Genomic DNA, 21,632 nt, shown 5'->3' on the forward strand with positions numbered 1-21,632 from the left:
TTGTGGCAGATGAGGAAGGTTCCCATGGCAACAGGACGCCTTCTAAGGCATCCTGCTGTCCATGCTGCTGAACAGATCTATGCTAAAGGCATAGATCTGTTCAGACAAAGTGCAAGTAAAATACAGGACAATGCACTATATAGGGTACTGTATTATACAGACATCAGACCCACTGGCTCTTCAATAACCAAGTGGGTCTGGGTCAAACAAATGAAAGCTAAAAAAAAAACATTTATCACTGAATAAAAATAAAATACACTACACATATTAGGTATTGCCGCGTCCGTAAAGACCTGATCTATAAAACGATCATGTTACGTTCACCGTGCGGGGAAAGTAACGCAATAAAAAGATAAAAACTATCAGGAAATTGAAATTTTGCCCACCTTCCTTCCCAAAAAAGGTAATAAAAGTTATTAAAAAAGTTGCATGTACGCCGAAATAATACCAATCAAACAGTCACCTCATCCCGCAAAAAATTAGCCCCTACATGAGACAATGGCCCAAAAAATAAAAAAAAACTATGGGGACACTATAACTTGATTTTTATTTTATTTTTTTGTTTTGTTTAAAAAATATTATTGTGTTAAACTTACATAAATAAAAACAAATATACACATTTGGTATCGCCACGTCCGTATCGACCAGCTCTATAATATCACATGACCTAACCCCTAAAATAAAAAAAATAACAAAGCTAAATAAACAATTTTTTGTCACCTTACATCACAAAAAGTGTAATAGCAAGCGATCAAAAAGTCATATGCACCCCAAAATAGCACCAATCAAACCTTCATCTCATCCTGCAAAAATCGTACCCTACCCAAGATAATCGCCCAAAATCTGAAAAAACTATGGCTCTTAGACTATGGAAACACTAAAACCATGATTTTTTATTTTTTTTTGTTTCAAAAATGAAATCATTGTGTAAAACTTACCTAATATGTATACTTTTTTTAAATTTATGTATCGCCGCGGCTCTATAAAAATATCACATGACCTAACCCCTCAGGTGACCACCGTAAAAAAAAAAAAACATTTTTTTTTTTTTGTCATCTTATGTCACAAAAAGTGTAATAGCAAGCGATCAAAAAGTCATATGCACCCCAAAATAGTGCCAATCAAACAGTCATCTCATCCCGCAAAAAATGAGACCCTACTTAAGATAATCGCCCAAAAACTGAAAAAACTATGGCTCTTAGACTATGGAGACACTAAAACTTTTTGGGGTTTTAAAAATGAAATCACTGTGTAAAACTTACATAAATAAAAAAAATTGTATACTTATTAGGTATCGCCGCGTCTGTGACATCGCCTGCGTCCGTGACAATTACCACATGATCTAACCTGTCAGATGAATGTTGTAAATAACAAAACAAAAAAAAGTGCCAAAAAAGCTATTTCTTGTTACCTTGCCGCAAAAAAAGTGTAATATAGAGCAACCAAAAATCATATGTACCCTAAACTAGTACCAACAAAACTGCCACCCTATCCTGTAGTTTCTAAAATGGGGTCACTTTTTGGGAGTTTCTACTCTAGGGGTGCATCAGGGGGGCTTCAAGTGGGACATGGTGTCAAAAAAACCAGTCCAGCAAAGTCTGCCTTCCAAAAACCGTATGGCATTCCTTTCCTTCTGCGCCCTGCCGTGTACCCGTACAGCAGTTTACAACCACATATGGGGTGTTTCTGTAAACTACAGAATTAGGGCCATAAATAATGAGTTTTGTTTGGCTGTTAACCCTTGCTTTGTAACTGGAAAAAATATATTAAAATGGAAAATCTGCCAAAAAAGTGAAATTTGGAAATTGTATCTCTATTTTCCATTAAATCTTGTGCAACACCTAAAGGGTTAACAAAGTTTGTAAAATCAGTTTTGAATACCTTGAGGGGTGTAGTTTCTTAGATGGGGTCACTTTTATGGAGTTTCTACTCTAGGGGTGCATCAGGGGGCTTCAAATGGGACATGGAGTAAATAAACCAGTCCAGCAAAATCTGGCTTCCAAAAACCAAACGGCGCACCTTTCACTCCACGCCCCGCTGTGTGGCCGTACAGTAGTTTACGGCCACATATGGGGTGTTTCAGTAAACGGCAGAGTCGGGGCAATAAAGATACGGTCTTGTTTGGCTGTTAACCCTTGCTTTGTTAGTGGAAAAAATGGGTTAAAATGGAAATTTTGGCCAAAAAAAATGAAATTCTCAAATTTCATCCCCATTTGCCAATAACTCTTGTGCAACACCTAAAGGGTTAACAAAGTTTGTAAAATCAGTTTTGAATACCTTGAGGGGTGTAATTTATAGAATGGAGTCATTTTTGGGTGGTTTCTATTATGTAAGCTTTGCAAAGTGACTTCAGACCTGTAGTGGTCCCTAAAAATTGGATTTCTGAAAAATTTCAAGATTTGCTTCTGAGCTTCTAAGCCTTGTAACATCCCCAAAAAATTAAAATATAATTCCCAAAATAATTCAAACATGCAGTAGACATATGGGGAATGTAATGTCATTACAATTTTTGGGAGTATTACAATGTATTACAGCATGGATGTCAAACTCATGGCCCTCCAGATGTTGCAAAACTACAACTCCCATCATTCCCTGATAGCTGTAGTATGCCCAGGGATGATGGGAGTTGTAGTTTTGCAACAGCTGGAGGGACACGAGTTTGACATCCCTGTATTACAACTTTAAAATTTGCTAATTTTTCCAAATTTTGGGTAAATTAGGTATTTTGTGCAAGAATTTTTATTTTTTTTACTTCATTTTACCAGTGTCATGAAGTACAATATGTGACGAAAAAACAATCTCAGAACGGCCTGGATAAGTCAAAGCGTTTTAAAGTTATCAGCACTTAAAGTGACAGTGGTCAGATTGGCAAAACAAATGGCCTGGTCCTTTAAGGTGAAATAAGGCTGAAAATTAGCTTGGTCCTTAAGGGGTTAGTCATTAATTTATTTTATATTTTTTTTTTATAATTAACAACACCCCTTCATCTGTTTGACGGTTGTAGGAGGCGAAATTCTTTTAATAGGACATAATAAACTGAGAAGATAAGATACTACAGATCATCTCAGCAATTGTATTATCTGCAGCTGCCCCACTTGTCCCAACCTTGACCCCTCCAGAGCGGAGGAGAAAAAAAGGGAGACCTGGCCTTGCCCGCAGAGCTGTTTGCAGGTATGGCGAACGGCGAACAAAGTCACATACACAGACAATCCTTATTAGAGTAGAAATTACAGAGCAAATCTTTTTCACTCTCTGTCCTAAAAAAAAGCCAGATAGGGGACCTAGGAGATATTAAACTGAGAAATAAAAATACTACAGGTGATCACATCATAAAAGCAGAGAGCAGATAACCTGAAAAGAGTTCGCCGAAGCGGAACACGTCACAAGGCGATAGCTTCCAGGCCCCAGCCCCATTCCAGGAAGCATGTCGCTCTGACAAAACAGGGAGATCATCTGTCCGCCGCTCTGCCTTCACCAAAATGCTTCTCTTCAGGTGCCCAATCTGCATAACACCACCTGCCTGGTGCACGCCCACTTTTGGCCATGCCTCTTCTCACTCGTACGTCCTGTTGCCAAAGTGTGCCGTCTGTCCCGCCCCATCTGGGACAGCCTCTCTACCCCTCTCACCAGCCATTGTTATACTCCAGCTCACTTTGTGCATTCTCTTCGCCATTTCCCAATGTTTTCGGGCCTACAGTAACAAAAAACAAAAATGAAAAATAAATCAAAAACACCCCTTTGGCATCCATCTAACTGATGTAGGAGGGGAAATTCTAATGTGGAGTATGTCTTTGACACTGGCAATTTTAAAATTTAGAACGCCCCTTTGGCATCTGTTTTACTGTAGTAGGAGAAAAAAAATGAAAAATATAGTCCCCAGATAGGAGATGTATGAGATCTTAGAATGAAACAAACATTTTTACCTAGTTTTAACCCAGTACTTACAAGCAACAAACTGTCACTCCGTGACCCCTAGCAACCTGACACAGAATTGACGGACACATGAAAAAAAAAAAAAAACTGTTGGCTTTCTCCTCCGCCTCTTCTACCTACACCTCCGCAACCCCCTCTTTCTTCACTCGGACCTCCACCTCCTGGCTCAAGATTATGTCTTATATTGGCAGAGTAGAGAAATATACCGGCCACACCCCAAAAAATGTCTAAAGGACCCAGATTTGACGGACGTAATTTACAAAAAAGTGTTGGCTTCTTCCTCCACCTTCACTGCCTCTTCCACCTACACCGCCACATCCACAGCCTCCTCAACTTTCTACTCCACTTGGACCTCCACCTTTTGGTTCAAGATTATTATTTTTTTATGCATTTTATTTCATTTCCCTATCCACATTTCTCTGCAGGTCAATTGTGCTGCTTTTATGCCCACTTTGGAGCCTTTTGCAGTACTCTAGCCCTTTATATGACTTTTTTACAGCCGTTTTAGTGCCCCATAGTTCGGGTCCCCATTGATTTTAATGGAGGTTGTTGTTGGTGGTCAAGTTCGAAACACGAACCCAACTTTTGAATTGAAGTTTGGCCGAACCCCTCGACCGTGGACATCCACCGGTCCGCTCATACCTAGTTTTAACAAATCCTCCTATTTTAATATATATATATATATATATATATATATATATATATATATCCATAACAAAAGGTCAGGCAGCACTCCTTAATATGCAGCTGAAGCTGTAGCGGTGCCCGCAGTGATCCCTCGATCCAGGACCAGCAATATAACACAGAAAAAACTGCGGCACTCCTTGAAGTAGAAAAATGTGCAATTTATTCACACATGTCAGCAGAGACAACGTTTCGGTTCTCTCCCAGAACCTTTTTCAAGTCAAGTGAACATAAAAAGTGCATATGTGCATATATAAATACATCATCACTTAGTGCCTAATTGGTTCAACAACCAATGCAATAGCAGTGCACTCCCCATTGGGGGTAAGCTACAACTCATGTGATCAGTTCCTAAAGTTAACATTGATACCAATCTATCCTAAATACATGTAGGTGAAGTTTTTTAAAAAACTTATTTCATTGAAATCCTCGTAATTACGTATACGTGCATACAATAAAGTGAACAGTGCAATTAAAATCATGACTGTAATACCTTCTTAAAGAGAGTTATGGAGAGAAATATCGGGAGAGGCGTCTTCTCTTGTATGGAGGCTCGCGCCACTGTTCCGCGTCTGCTACTCCCCACTGCGCATGTGTCAGTCCCTCTTCCCTCGTGACGCCGTACATAACCACCCTGCGTCACATCTGGGCGGAGTCCCACATGATGACGCTTGATCGGCCGCCCCAGCACCATCCCCGCACGCATGTGAACTGGATGTGTGAACTGCAAACTGATGGTGAAAGGATCAGGGTTCGCACATCCAGACACGGGAGAGATCTTTAACATAAGGCACTATCTCACCTGTGACTCATCATGGGTGATATATGTGCTGTGGTGCCCTTGTAAAAGGCTATATGTCGGCGAAACGACATGTGAGTTAAAAACCAGGTTGAATAACCATAGACAGTCCATTAGGAGTAAAAGAACTGATTTGCCTGTATCGAAGCATTTTGTAGAAAAAAATCACAGGGAGAGTGACTTGAGATTTATGGTCATTGACCACGTTAAACCCTTGGTAAGAGGAGGGGATCGATTAAACATATTAAAGAAAATTGAGCTTAAGTGGATTTTCCGACTAGATACTTTGAAACCAAAAGGGCTAAACGTTGAATTTAGGGTAACGGGAGAAATGGTCAGCTAGTCTCAAGTTCACAGCCCTGTGATTTGATGTGTATCGCATACTGTATGTAGTGAATTAATAGAAGCTATGGTCATGTTCATGTTATACATGTGGCTTAATTGTCTGTAGGCATTGTTTAAAATGTTATGTGGACTGTTGCCTATAACGGATTAGAGGTTTGGAGAAGAACTATGGGAAAACAGAGTTGTAATATTTTGCCCAGATGAATGCCCTAATGTAAGATGGCGGTTACAGACCAGTGATGCGGCTCGGTGCGACTGGCGCAGCTCAGTTTCGCACGCAGTGCGTGCGGGGATGGTGCTGGGGCGGCCGATCAAGCGTCATCATGTGGGACTCCGCCCAGATGTGACGCAGGGTGGTTATGTACGGCGTCACGAGGGAAGAGGGACTGACACATGCGCAGTGGGGAGTAGCAGACGCGGAACAGTGGCGCGAGCCTCCATACAAGAGAAGACGCCTCTCCCGATATTTCTCTCCATAACTCTCTTTAAGAAGGTATTACAGTCATGATTTTAATTGCACTGTTCACTTTATTGTATGCACGTATACGTAATTACGAGGATTTCAATGAAATAAGTTTTTTAAAAAACTTCACCTACATGTATTTAGGATAGATTGGTATCAATGTTAACTTTAGGAACTGATCACATGAGTTGTAGCTTACCCCCAATGGGGAGTGCACTGCTATTGCATTGGTTGTTGAACCAATTAGGCACTAAGTGATGATGTATTTATATATGCACATATGCACTTTTTATGTTCACTTGACTTGAAAAAGGTTCTGGGAGAGAACCGAAACGTTGTCTCTGCTGACATGTGTGAATAAATTGCACATTTTTCTACTTCAAGGAGTGCCGCAGTTTTTTCTGTGTTATATATATATATATATATATATATATATATATATATATATATATATATATATATATATATATATATAATTTTTTTTTTTTTTTTTTTTTTTTTTTATGTTTGGAATAGATGTGCTATAATATTTGTTGAATTCAAAGATTTTTCACCCTTTTCGGTATACGCTGGTGGAGCGAAGCATACTTTCCTTCTCCACACAGCTGGGTTCCAGCTCCTTCTCTCCAACACTGCCACTCTTTGGGCATCAACCTCCGGTGTGGAGTGGGTCATGCTGCCACTGCAGCCAATGACTGCCTGGGTCATATGATTCATGGGAACATGTTGCCGCTAGGGTCAGTCAGTACAGTGGCCCGTAGCCCACTGCATACTGGAAGTTGATGCACGGAAACTGGATGGAGCAAATGAAGGTGGCAGTGGGGGAACAAAAAGTACCGTAATCCAGCGGTGGGGAACAAGTAATTGTGCTTCCCTCCTCAGCTCTCCTGGCTGCCGAAAGGCCCCTCCAAGGTGAACAACCCCTTTTTAATAGTTATGTTTGACATATTGAAATAGTTCTATTATTATGTTTTGCCTGTCTCTTTACAGTAAGGAAATGGAGAAGATTAAAGATGAATTATCTCTGCAAAGAATGAAAGCTTTAGCAGAAAGCCAGCGGGTCTTGGAGCTGGAACGGAAGCTTTTTACCACGGACAGGCATCTTAAACTTTTGCAGAGTGAAAACATGAAACTTCGTGTCAGCCTGGATGAACTCAAAATGAAATATGAACCTGATGGTACTAATGGAATTATACACTATATTGAATCGTTCAGTTAAGGCTTGAAGAGAACATGTCACCATAAAAATGCAGTGCAATCTGTAGACAGCATGTTATGGAACAGGAGTAGCTCGGCAGATTTATATGTAATTTTATGGGAAATTAGTATAATTTTTATTTTATTCATTTGAATCTCTCTGAGCTCAGTAGCTATGTGGGTGGTCCTATCAGTGATTGACTGCCTTTTCTGTATTAGTCCGTATATACATACACTATGTGTGCAAAAATGATTGGGACACCTACACATTACACCTCCAAGAGCTTTTTTGACATCCCATTCTAAATCCATATATATTTACTAGGGATCAACCGATTTATCGGTTTTATGGTTATTATCGGAACGATATTCAGGATTTTTGCAGATATGCCGATAACGAATCGGGAACAAGGATCGTGCTGCTGTCGGCGCGATCAGTGTAACCTCAGCAGCACAGAGGAGAAGGTAGCAGTGTCTCCATCCCCCCTATGCCGCTGCCACCAATGACAGGAGAAGGGGAGGGGCTGTGGCCACTGCGCCACCAATGATGTTAACGAACTCATTCATTCAAATTCAACTGGAGTCGGGGGAGCTGGTTGGAGAATCATATAGCCACTAACCACTGCCACGGATCGCAGCTACCGCTCATATAGGTCGGGTGCGGCTATATAATTCTGCAGCCAGCACCCGCCTCCTGTATATGACACATTGTACTTCATGAAAGTGGTAAATTAAATCAGAATGTTTTTTTACCTATTTATTTAAAGGAGTTATCCAGGAAAAGATAGTTATGACTTATCCTCAGGATCGGTAATCAGTATCAGATTAGCGGTGGTGCGACAGTGGAGACCCCCACTAATCAGCTGTTGGAAGAGGCCAGTGACATCACTGTACATTGGTCACATGTACTAGTTGCAGTTCATAAGCACCAAGTCTACTTCCCCTTCTAGAGTAACATTAATCCATATACATAATTGTCACTAATGCCAAACCTCGTCCCCGCTTGACGTCGCTTTCGTCGAGGTCACAAGACTCTGTATACATTTCTTCTGTAGACTCTGTGGGAAGATATGTATATCTCCCTTCCTTGGCATCCCTCTATCAAACCAAGAACATGGGCACATTCCTCGTGGCCAAAGGGACACAAATATGTATCCGGTTTGCGCCTGCAATGGCTGGGCGATTTCATAATTCCTTATGAAATGTAGGTGCCAACATGTCTAGGAGGTATCATTGATCTTGGGCAAGAGCTGAGACCCCCTGCTGTGGGTTTTCCTGCAGATTTGGTTGCTTCCAAACTGGCTGGTTGAGGTGTGACATTATCCACCTGGGGCCTCCTGGACGCCTGGGGCTTTCTCCCTTGCTAGCTGACAATCAGATGGCTGGGGGGTGGGAACATATTTTGCAAGTACACTGACTGTGTTCAAGCCAAAAGGTGAATCAACTGAAAAGCAGGGCTGCCAGTAAATAATAATCCATATTCCTGACAATAATAGACTACAAAAACCAATAGGATTATATGTAGTTTAAATTAATAATCACTTAATATTCACACTGTAAACATGATTATACAAACCGGATTCCAAAAAAGTTGGGACACTATACAAATCGTGAATAAAAACTGAATGCAATGATGTGGAGGTGCCAACTTCTAATATTTTATTCAGAATAGAACATAAAGCACGGAACAAAAGTTTAAACTGAGAAAATGTACCATTTTAAGGGAAAAATATGTTGAATTTCATGGTGTCAACAAATCCCCAAAAAGTTGGGACAAGGCCATTTTCACCACTGTGTGGCATCTCCCCTTCTTCTTACAACACTCAACAGACGTCTGGGGACCGAGGAGACCAGTTTCTCAAGTTTAGAAATAGGAATGCTCTCCCATTCTTGTCTAATACAGGCCTCTAACTGTTCAATCGTCTTGGGCCTTCTTTGTTGCACCTTCCTCTTTATGATGTGCCAAATGTTCTCTATAGGTGAAAGATCTGGACTGCAGACTGGCCATTTCAGTACCCGGATCCTTCTCCTACGCAGCCATGATGTTGTGATTGATGCAGAATGTGGTCTGGCATTATCTTGTTGAAAAATGCAGGGTCTTCCCTGAAAGAGATGACGTCTGGATGGGAGCATATGTTGTTCTAGAACCTGAATATATTTTTCTGCATTGATGGTGCCTTTCCAGACATGCAAGCTGCCCATGCCACACACACTCATGCAATCCCATACCGTCAGAGATGCAGGCTTCTGAACTGAGCGTTGATAACAACTTGGGTTGTCCTTGTCCTCTTTGGTCTGGATGACATGGCGTCCCAGATTTCCAAAAAGAACTTTGAATCGTGACCACAGAACAGTCGTGGCCCAGTGAAAACGCATGAGCTTGTGGATCTTGCTTAGAAATGGCGTCTTCTTTGCACTGTAGAGTTTCAGCTGGCAACAGCGGATGGCACGGTGGATTGTGTTCACTGACAATGGTTTCTGGAAGTATTCCTGAGCCCATTCTGTGATTTCCTTTACAGTAGCATTCCTGTTTGTGGTGCACTGTCGTTTAAGGGCCCGGAGATCACGGGCATCCAGTATGGTTTTACGGCTTTAACCCTTATGCACAGAGATTGTTCCAGATTCTCTGAATCTTCGGATGATGTTATGCACAGTTGATGATGATAGATGCAAAGTCTTTGCAATTTTTCGCTGGGTAACACCTTTCTGATATTGCTCCACTATCTTTCTGCGCAACATTGTGGGAATTGGTGATCCTCTACCCATCTTGGCTTCTGAGAGACACTGCCACTCTGAGAAGCTCTTTTTATACCCAATCATGTTGCCAATTGACCTAATTAGTGTTAATTGGTCTTCCAGCTCTTCGTTATGCTAAAATTTACTTTTTCCAGCCTCTTACTGCTACTTGTCCCAACTTTTTTGGGATTTGTTGACACCGTGAAAATTTGAATCAACGTATTTTTCCTTTAAAATGATACATTTACTCGCATTCAGTTTTTATTCATAATTTGTTTAGTGTCCCAACTCTTTTGGAATCCGGTTTGTACCATGTGTAGCCCCAGGGCCTGCCCGATCAGCACACCGTACATGTACAGTGCTGTGATTTGTCGATGTCCGCAGTGCCGTACATGTACGGCACTATGACTTTACAATTTTTTTTTTATTTTTTTTTGTTTGTTTTTTATATTTCTTTATTGATTTTCTCTAAGACAAAACAACAAACAAATATATACAAGAGGGAGGAACACAATGCATAAATATATACATCTTCATCTTCAAGTGTATAATTTGGGTGGTATACATATTGATAGGCTTCCAGCCTGTATCATTGGTCTGCCGGTCCGATCGGCATACAGACGCCGCCCAAAATAGACCCTCCTTCCATAGAAAAACAAAGTTCCCCCAGTTCCCACCCTCCCAAGCCAGGCCACGGCTGTCACAGGGGCGGTGGGCGACTCCCACCACCATTCGAGGTTGTTACCTACTACCTCATACTACTCTATACGGACATACCATTATCCCCATATATACAAGATTTTTTTCCGCGTGGGTTTGTTTTTATTATTTATCAGTTATTTATCAATTCCACTCCAGCCCTACATCTTCCAATTATGTTCTTTGTTTCTCCCCTTTACATTTAATATAAATGCTTGAATTCCTTTGCTCTGTTTAATAATCTTTCCCACTCTAATAGAGTAGGGGCCTTATCCTTCACCCAATTCCTCAGAATTAGTACCTTGGCCACCAAGAATCACTTCAACCATCGGCTCTGTTCACTTTTTGATACTTTGGACTTAAACTCTGGGGGGACTATCCCAAGTATGACGAATCCGATAGTACAGGGAGGGCTATTATCTGTGCCTAACTCCATGCCCTGGAGTATAGTGTCCCAAAAAGATTTTATAGCCGGACAGCTCCATAACATATGAACATATCCGGTGTCGGGCCAAAGGCATTTCAAACAGCAAACTTCTTTTTCTTTATTGGAAAATGTAGTATAGACAAACCGCTCACTCCCCTTACAATTCTGGATTGGGTGCTCTAGTCTCAAATTGATTCACTCAAATCAACAAAGGCGTAATAAAAAATATATATTATGTAGTATGAGACTGGCACTCCCTCGCATGGGAATAGAGCAATAGTAATAGTGTCGTTACACAATATTTAATTGGCAAAATATATTAAAATACAACATCACAATACAATATTAAAATAACAATCGCTGCAGCGGAGACAAAATCAGTCCCTAAAAATACCTAGAATCTAAAACTTCAATAAAAATTGAAAAAGTCCAAAAAAGAAGGGGACCATACGTCCTGAATGTGCAAAAAAATATCGCAAGCCAAAAGTATCAGTCTATTCCTTATAATAGTATTGGCATTCCTTTCTTGTATGCAATATAACAAGCAGAATCCATGCAAGGCACCTTTTCAAATATTCGGAATTGTCCGATATAAATATTCAATAAAGTATCCAATCGGACACCAAGTTGTTACTCACAGGTGAATGTCGATTATCCTGCAGTCCCAATATTCAATCCTTTTGATTTTTACTCACGGTATTTATTCACGTGGTTCTCAGTGTTAAGCGTCCCACCTGGTTCGTTCGTCTCTGGTCTCTCTCAAACGTTATCCACAAATCTCAGATCCGGTTATACGATCAGGGTGTAATATCGCGAGAGGTGAACTTAAACTTGTACTGACCAGTTTGAATGGCTGAAAATCCGGGTCTTTATCTTTGGAGCCCTCCAATTTCTTTATATATCTCCGGATATTAGTAGCCGCACTTCCAGTGGGGGTCACTTGTTGGGAATGTCTTTGAAAAGCACCAAACGCATTTCGGGGATCTCCTCTCCCCTTCCTCAGTGGTGGAAGTGCGTTTGGTGCACTGAGGAAGGGGAGAGGAGATCCCCGATGATTTCAGCCGGCATCCTGTGCGGATTAACCCCTGGGGCGCCACAATCTCAATTTAAACTCGCGGCGTACCGGTACGTCATGGGTCCCTAAGGGGTTAAAATTACATGGTCTGCCATAGCATTATTGCTGTGAATCCAAAACGCTTCAGTTTTGATAATGAAATATCTGAGGGAATTAATTTCACAAACTGTCTTGTTGAAGTGGTGATATTCATTGATTCAGGGATGAAGAATAGTCTTCAAATACTTTTGTCCGTATAGTGTATATAGCTGTTAATTGATGAGATGGCCAACATGGCTGCTAAGCTCGGAGCGAGATCGATTTAGAAACATATATATATGTCCTGTGAGAGGACCGAAACGTTGTCTGACATGTGTGAATAAAATTCACTTTTTTACTTAAAGGAGTGCTGCGGACTTTCCTTCTATATATATATATATATATATATATATATATATATATATATATATATATATATATAAACACACACACACACACACTGCTCAAAAAAATAAAGGGAACACTTAAACAACACAATGTAACTCCAAGTCAATCACACTTCTGTAAAATCAAACTGTCCACTTAGGAAGCAACACTGAGTGACAATCAATTTCACATGCTGTTGTGCAAATGGGATAGACAACAGGTGGAAATTATAGGCAATTAGCAAGACACCCCCAATAAAGGAGTGGTTCTGCAGGTGGTGACCACAGACCACTTCTCAGTTCCTATGCTTCCTGGCTGATGTTTTGGTCACTTTTGAATGCTGGTGGTGCTTTCACTCTAGTGGTAGCATGAGACGGAGTCTAGAACCCACACAAGTGGCTCAGGTAGTGCACCTTATCCAGGATGGCACATCAATGTAATCTGTGGCAACAAGGTTTGCTGTGTCTGTCAGGGTAGTGTCCAGAGCATGGAGGCGCTACCAGGAGACAGGCCAGTACATCAGGAGACGTGGAGGAGGCCGTAGGAGGGCACCAACCCAGCATCAGGACCGCTACCTCTGCCTTTGTGCAAGGAGGAACAGAAGGAGCACTGCCAGAGCCCTGCAAAATGACCTCCAGAAGGCCACAAATGTGCATGTGTCTGCTTAAACGGTCAAAAACAAACAAACATGAGGGTGATATGAGGGCCCGACGTCCAAAGGTGGGGTTTGGGCTTACAGCCCAACACCGTGCAGGATGTTTGGCATTTGCCAGAGAACACCAAGATTGGCAAATTCGCCACTGGCGCCCTGTGCTCTTCACAGATGAAAGCAGGTTCACACTGAGCACATGACAGACGTGACAGAGTCTGGAGACGCCGTGGAGAACGTTCTGCTGCCTGCAACATCCTCCAGCATGACCAGTTTGGCATTGGGTCAGTAATGGTGTGTGGTGGCATTTCTTTGGAGGGCCGTACAGCCCTTCATGTGCTCGCCAGAGGTAGCCTGACTGCCATTAGGTGCCGAGATGAGATCCTCAGACCCCTTGTAAGACCATATGCTAGTGCGGTTGGCCCTGGGTTCCTCCTAATGCAAGACAATGCTAGACCTCATGTGGCTGGAGTGGGTCAGCAGTCCCTGCAAGACGAAGGCATTGATGCTATGGACTGGCCCGCCCGTTCCCCAGACCTGAATCCAATTGAGCACATCTGGGACATAATGTTTCGCGCTATCCGCCAACGTCACATTGCACCACAGACTGTCCAGGAGTTGGCAGATGCTTTAGTCCAGGTCTGGGAGGAGATCCCTCAGGAGACCATCTGCCACCTCATCAGGAGCATGCACAGGCGTTGTAGGGAGGTCATACAGGTACGTGGAGGCCACACACACTATTGAGCCTCATTTTGACTTGTTTTAAGGACATTACATCAAAGTTGGATCAGCCTGTAGTGTGTTTTTCCACTTTCATTTTGAGTGTGACTCCAAATCCAGACCTCCATGGGTTGAAAAATTTAATTTCAATTTTTTAATATTTGTGTGATTTTGTTGTGAGCACATTCAACTAATGTAAAGAACAAAGTATTTCAGAAGAATATTTAATTCAGATCTAGGATGTGTTATTTCTGTGTTCCCTTAATTTTTTTGAGCAGTGTATATACAGTACATTCAAGAGTGTGCAAAGCAGTAATCAAAGCAAAAGGTGGCTACTTTGAAAAACCTAGAATATGACATATTTTCAGTTGTTTCACACTTTTTTGTTATGTATATAATTCCACATGTGTTAATTCATAGTTTTGATGCCTTCAGTGTGAATCTACAATTTTCATAGTCATGAAACTAAAGAAAACTCTTTGAATGAGAAGGTGTGTCCAAACTTTTGGTCTGTACTGTATGTATGTGTATATATATATATATATATATATAATATATATATATGTGTGTGTGTGTGTGTCTATATAATCTATATCTATATATTATATATCAAAAGTAGGGCAGCACTCCTTTGCCAACTGTAAAGTGGGTGCCAGCGTTAACCCCTCGATTCTGGGTGGTAGACAAATTGCAAAAATCCACAGCACTCCTTAAAAGTCAAACAATTTGATATTTATTCACACATGTCATACAGCAACATTTCGGTTCTCTATCAGAACCTTTTTCAAGCCAAGTGACGCGTTGGAGTATTTTGTTACGGGGTATATGTTACCACTGTTTATTCCAACTTTCATCTATGTTGGATTGTTATCATTGCTAACATATATAATTTTCAGTTTTTTGTTAGGGTGATAATAGTGAAGGTATGGGAGGTACGAGGACAGGGAAACCCCACCTTCAGGGGTGGTCACTGAGCTAAGGTTAGATTCGTTTCTTACTAGGGAAAGATTTCCCGCAGAGTGAGACACTAGCAATTGTGGTGGATGCCATATGTGCAGTAATAGGTTTGTGTCATTTTCAGCCACTGAGACTGGGGCATGTATTTTAACTAAATAAAAATAAGTTACATTTTAAGGATTATTCTGTTGGACCTCCATTCCCAGTCCAGTGGCTAGGGAATTGTAAATCCATCCATCTGCCTACAGCTGCAGAAAAGTGTGAAGGTGCACCATGCTGTTTAAAGTATGGAACATTGTTATTGCTGGAAACCAGGATCAGTCTGTGGTACTGCGTTGGGGTACCAGCGAGCGATGGGTAAACATGGAACCTGCTTGTGCATGCGCGGGTGCCATTGCAGGCGGGTCGCCGCTGTTTCAAACAGCAGAGGTGTGCAGCTAATGACCGCGACCTGCAATAATGCCGATTGCGCTTATTATTTATGCTTTGATCAAATGTGGTGAAAGGCTGAAGAACCTGGAAGAGCTTCTTGCCGACATCTTCTGCAACCAATAAAGATGAAGAGACCCAGGGTATTAAGGCTGCAAATATTATTTTGGCCAGCAGGTGGCATAAGAAATATGACATATGAAAAAAACATAAACATAAGGAATGAGCAATTCTGCTCTTGTCATGGATCTATAGGAACTATGATGACTCATAATTTTAGAAATTTTAGTTTTGTAGCCTCAGACATGAGCTACAATGCCATAAAAAAAGTCGAGGAAAACTGTTAAAAATTAAAACAAAATAAGATAAAATCACCCCCCTTTCCGTAAAAATAAATAAATAACATGGATAACAAAAAATATAAACATGGGCATCACCACCTCTGGAACTTTGTATAAAACCATCAAACCTTTTTAAAACATGATGTAAACAGAGCCATTTATCGTTACTTTCTATTTTTTGTGTTTGGCAGTTCATAGGAAGGCATTTCAACTATTAAATTGTATTATGTTGGGACACACTCGCTGTATTTCTCTATTCCAAGGTTAGTGAGGCAATAATGTAGTTAGACACCTCCCTATGGAATGTAAATCTTAGTGTGATTGTTACTAATTGAGTGGTATGTGTTTTAGATTTAAATTGGGAATTACATATCCAATGTAGGGTAGTTACTTCTAATCCTGAGAAATGGTTGTTTTTATGCCAATAAGTTTTTGTGTGCCCCTGGCTTTACTTGTCATTGCTACCAGTTCTGAAATCTCAAGGACTGTCGATCAAGCGAGGCAGAGGCCATAGGTAGTTGCTCTAAGTGATGGTGCACCAAATAGAGAATCCCACCCACCCAGCAGCAAAATGCTTATTTATATACGATTAAAAAGAACCATTAATCAGAAATAGAGGACTGGATTTGCACAAGAAAGGTATAGTTATGTTTTGGGGGGGGGGGGGGGGGGGCATAACCTACACAGTAGTATGCCTACCTTGAAATTGATTTTGTAGGTGCCAGACTCCCCTCTAATAATACTTTTTTTATTTTACATTTTTCAGAAATGGTTAAATTACAAACTCAGAGACGTACACGAGAACAACTTCCACTTGACTGTCCAGCTGACGAAGTATCTGAGGATAAAGATCTGCCTGTTAGTAGCATTGATCCTGTTCCCAAAAATAATCTTGAAGGGAAAGAAAATGTAGCCTTGTCAGATAATTTTTCTCCTGAAGATGAACCTGCATCTTCTGACGAACAAGATGTTGCAAGTGTACCTGTGAGCCAAGATAAACCAAGCAGTCACCAAACTGTGAAAGAGCGGAAGAGAGTAAGAATAGCAGAAGATTTTAATGATACCCACACATTAACTAAAAAGGACTGCACCCTTTCATCTACCTCCTCCAGGTCAGTGCCACCTCCAGTTCTTGAACACAACATCCAAGAAAGACCTAGATCTTTTATCTATCACTTTGTGAGTTATGCCATCCGTCTCTTCCTGTTTTTCTTAAGCTTTGCATGGTGTTTCCTTCCTAACTTTCGGCTTAATCGGCTTAAATTTTTTTGTCCTTTCAGAAAATCATAATTGTTGCATCTTTTATAAGAAAGTGGAGTATTTTCCCTTTTTAAATGTGAACCAGTATGTACTCAAAAGTATGTTTATTCAGCACTGGAATTTCAGTATTACTACTATTTATTGAACTTTTTTTAGTTTTGTTTTTTAATAGGGTACGGACCTAAAGGCATTGTCTTTTATGAGACATTGGTGGCATTTCTCTAAGGTATACCACTAATGTCAGATCAGTGCATTGCAATAGAAGTGGTTGGAGCTGTGGCAGCGCTGGCGCAATGCACTCTCCATTAATTTCTATGGAACTTCTGAATATAGCCTGAACGTTCTTTTGGAGTCCTATGGGTCTCGGAGGAGAGACTGTACCTGTTTGCGTTTAATAGCATACCCTAGCGGTATGCCATAAAAGTCCCAGCTGATACAAGCCCTTTAAGTAGCCTTTCATGGGCAGCAAGGCACACTATCTTGCAGTTTGCCCGGTTCTCAAATTGATAATGGTCATGTAATTTTACGACTAAAGCTGCATCCTAGCAGCAACAATTTGCCGCCATTAATGAACACACAATGTTACAAAAGGAAGCTCCCAGTAACAGTTTGAAAACCCCCTGAACTGAATGTTGGACTGATTTTTGCCCTCATCTCAGCCACCAGGTGTACACTCAATATGCGTACCCTTAGCAAAATTCACAGTTAAAACATTTATTTTATGTATGCACTTTTTTCCTTCTTGTGATTGAGGTGTGTTAATGTCAAGAGGTTCACCCTTGTAGGTGTAATTGTGTAACAAAACTGCCCATGGACTCTTTTCAAAGGGAAGCAGTTTTGAGCTTTTTATTTTTTTTTATTTTTATGAAATGTTATTTAATTAAAGAGCTTCACCTCCTACAGAAAAGCAGAGTGAAGCCTTGTTGATTCATTTCATGCTCCTATCAAAAGAAATTGGTTCAATGAACTCAATTGATATTTGGCTTTTCTTTTTTTGCTAGAGAACAAGGGGCTGTATGAGAAAAAAAAAACTACACTCTCCTTTAAGGAGGCACCAACTCTGATCAGTGAGTTTGACACCTGACATGTGTGCTAATCAGCTGCTTGAAGAGGCCGTGGTGCACCTAGAAGCTTACCTTAGACGAGTGACGTCACATTGCTTATGCGCTGCTCAGTGAATGGAGCCGAGCTGTGATATTGAGCACAACCCCTGTCCTGTGGGCAGCTCTGTGGTTGGAAATCCTCAAGAAGGACACTGTGCTGAGCTCCGCAGCCTCTTCAAACAGCTGATCTGTGGGGCTGTCGAAAGTCAGCATAGGTCATCAACCTTAATCACTTTAAAACCCCTTTAACATCACACTTCCCTGTTCACCCAGCAGATACATTTTCATAAAATGGTTATACAAATGTATCTCTCAGTGGACCTGTAGAATGTAATGTCAAACAAGTGCATTCATTTTGTCTCTTGCTTTGTCGCTTTTATTTTTATTTTTGTCTGGAAGATAGAATAGCGTCTAAACTACAGAAAAACATATATTCTGCCATTTAAAGGATATTCTAAGGCGAGTTTCACAGTGCTGTAAGGTATCTGGCTGGCTGTTCTGGCAGAGAACCAGCCTGCCATAGTTCACCACTGCATTTACGGACAGTCCATTGATTTATGATATGATCTGTCCGGTTTCCAGCATGATCGCTGGGTCTTAGCCGGACGAAAAACAGTGCATGTAACAGATGAATCCCCCAACGGATCCCATTATAATTAATGGGAACCTAGGCTGCATGGCCCCATGCCAGATAGAGTGAACTCCTACAGGCTGTCCCTTTGCCTTTACCTTACCACATGTGTGCAAGTAGCCTAAGCAGATACTAAGAATGTGACGTGAACACAACAAATTTTTACTGCAGAGGATGCATATCTGTGCATAGCTAGTCCTGCTGAGTCTAGGTAATGCTATGTGAGATAAACATACACGTTGAGCTTGCAGAGCGTTGCCTAGACTTTATACACTTATACCCGGTTCTCAGCTGAGAGCGGGACTAGATAGATGATCCTCTGTATGTAAACAAGTTTTATGTATGTAAAAAAGTTTTTTTGAATTTAGAAAAAAAATCCTTAAAGGAAATAGAAGAAAAATGTTATTTCTGATCTTTTTACTTTCGGCTGGCAGATAGTTGAATGAATGGTACTTAAAGTGGTTGTCTGAGATGAATTAGAAATGTAAGCAATTCCTCTGAATGCTTAAAAAAAATTACTTCTTTCTATGGCATCATTTTCTCTATAGCTAGTTCAGTCCTTCTCCTGTTTGTTTATAGACTGCAGCAGTGACGTGCAGGTATAGGATACATGACCCGCTGCAGCTAATCACTGTCCTTGAAATTATACCAAACCACTGAGGACAGTGTTTTGCATATTACCAGTGTGGTGTGTAAACAAACACTGGCAGAACGGCTCCGCAGACAAAGATATGTAATCGTGTTTTATTTTAAAGCATTTTAGGGTATAACTAAAATCTTTTTGCAATCCATCAGTGGTGGTCATGCTTGCACACTATAGGAAAAAGTGCCGGCCTCTCAGGTGGCCAGGACTGTATTGTACAAGTACAGCCACCGCTGCTGGATTTGCAGGGTGGTCGTAACCATGGAAACGATCAGTGTATAATGTCCAGCCATCTAAGGAGGCAATATAGATAATAATAATTAGTAAGTGGCTCGTATTAACGTTCTTTACATAATAAATGCTGTTTGCTGAAGTGACACATCCCTTTGCATACACCACACCCTAAAAATGAATGGTCAAATATGCCTGTATGAACACAAAATCATCAGAGCTGAAAAAAACCTATAAAAAAATCCAGATGCTAGTAAAATAGTCTGAGTTGCCTTGATCAGGTGCAGGGGGTGATTTGCTTTGAGACTGCTTTTCTTCTCACTCCTTTAGGCTACATTTAAATGAATGTGAAAAATGGGCGTGAAACACCCATCATCGTAACGGCCATCACACAGACATTTTTAGAACCAATAGAAGTAACTGGAGCTAAAAATTAGGCAATATTTTTTTGTATAAAAAAAAAAAGGTACACTAGGGAAAATATGGCCTTTCAAGATTTACTAAATATATATATATATATATATATATATATATATATTAATAATTAAATGGTCCCCTCAACTGCTTTCACTCACAACTTATTACTGAATGCACCAGGACCTGCGTTCCCAGTGTAATGACCTCATATAATCATGCTGGGATTTTTTGCTTTATAAGACGCCCTTTTTTTCCCCCTAAAGTGGGGGCAAAGTGTCAGTGTGTCTTATAAAGCGAATACTAGTTAGCGTATCCATTATGGTAGAGCTCACTAGTATGCAGTAGGTGCATGGAGCTGGGTGTGAGGCGCTGCCAGTACTCACCCTCTCTGGTCTTCCTTTCTCGGGCTACGCTGCACTGTCCTGATTGTGTACAGTGTCACAACGTAGTGCAAGCTCTATGACCTGATGCAGCACGCTATCAGGTAACAGTGCAGCATTGGCCCAGAGATGATCAGTGAGCGTGATTAGAGGAGAGACAGACATGCAGAGTAATAGTGGAGCAGGAGAGGTAAGTGAATTTTTTATTTTATTTTTATTTTTAAAGGTCTGATCTGAAGGGCTGATACAGGGGTCTGATATGGAGGTTTATGGAAGCGGTCATTAGCATGTGGGAGGCAAGGGGATGTGAGGGCAACGCTGTGCTGGCTGTACTTGCCTTCCAGGTTGTCTTACAGGTTCCATTGTGTCCTGGCTGTGCAGCATCAGGATGTAGAAATTTTCAAAAACCCACTTTTTAAGTACCAGTTCAGGTCTGAAGTCACTTTGTAAGGCTTGCATAATAGAAACCACCCAAAAATGACCCCATTCTAGAAACTACACTCCTCAAGGTATTCAAAACTGATTTTAAAAACGTTGTTAACCCTTTAGGTGTTCCACAAAAAATAATGGAAAATAGAGATACAATTTCAAAATTTCATTTTTTTGGCAGATTTTTCCATTTAAATTTTTTTCTTTTTTCTTTTTTCCAGTTACAAAGCAAGCCAAACAAAACTCAATATTTATGGCCCTGATTCTGTAGTTTACAGAAACACCCCATATGTTGTCGTAAACTGCTGTACGGGCACATGGCAGGGTGCAGAAGGAAAGGAATGCCATACGGTTTTTGGAAGGCAGATTTTGCTGGACTGTTTTTTTTTTTTTTTTTTTTTTTTTTACACCATGTCCCATTTGAAGCCCCCCTGATGCACCCCTAGAGTAGAAACTCCCCAAAAGTGACCCCATTTTAGAAACTACCTGATATGGTGGAAGTTTTGTTGGTACTAGTTTAGGGTACATATATGATTTTTGGTTGCTCTATATTACACTTTTTGTGAGGCAAGGTAACAAGAAATAGCTGTGGGCATCATAGGGGTCTAAACACACCATCCCGACAGCCAGCATTCCCACATAACCAGTATCTCACCTTCTGGGACAACCATACCGGTCA

General features: G+C 40.8%; 1 protein-coding gene across 3 annotated transcripts in view; it reads left to right on the forward strand.

Moving 5' to 3' along the window:
- Positions 1-21,632, forward strand: part of SPDL1 (spindle apparatus coiled-coil protein 1) — a 136,640-nt gene that overhangs the window by 80,349 nt on the left and 34,659 nt on the right. For all 3 annotated transcript variants that reach the window (XM_044280874.1, XM_044280873.1, XM_044280875.1), the window contains 2 exons: positions 7,215-7,402; positions 16,626-16,971. In XM_044280874.1, coding sequence (XP_044136809.1) covers positions 7,215-7,402; positions 16,626-16,971 — 534 coding nt within the window. The remainder of the gene's footprint in view (positions 1-7,214; positions 7,403-16,625; positions 16,972-21,632) is intronic.

This window comes from Bufo gargarizans, chromosome 2 (genome assembly GCF_014858855.1).
Source record: "Bufo gargarizans isolate SCDJY-AF-19 chromosome 2, ASM1485885v1, whole genome shotgun sequence".
Classification (NCBI taxonomy): domain Eukaryota; kingdom Metazoa; phylum Chordata; class Amphibia; order Anura; family Bufonidae; genus Bufo; species Bufo gargarizans.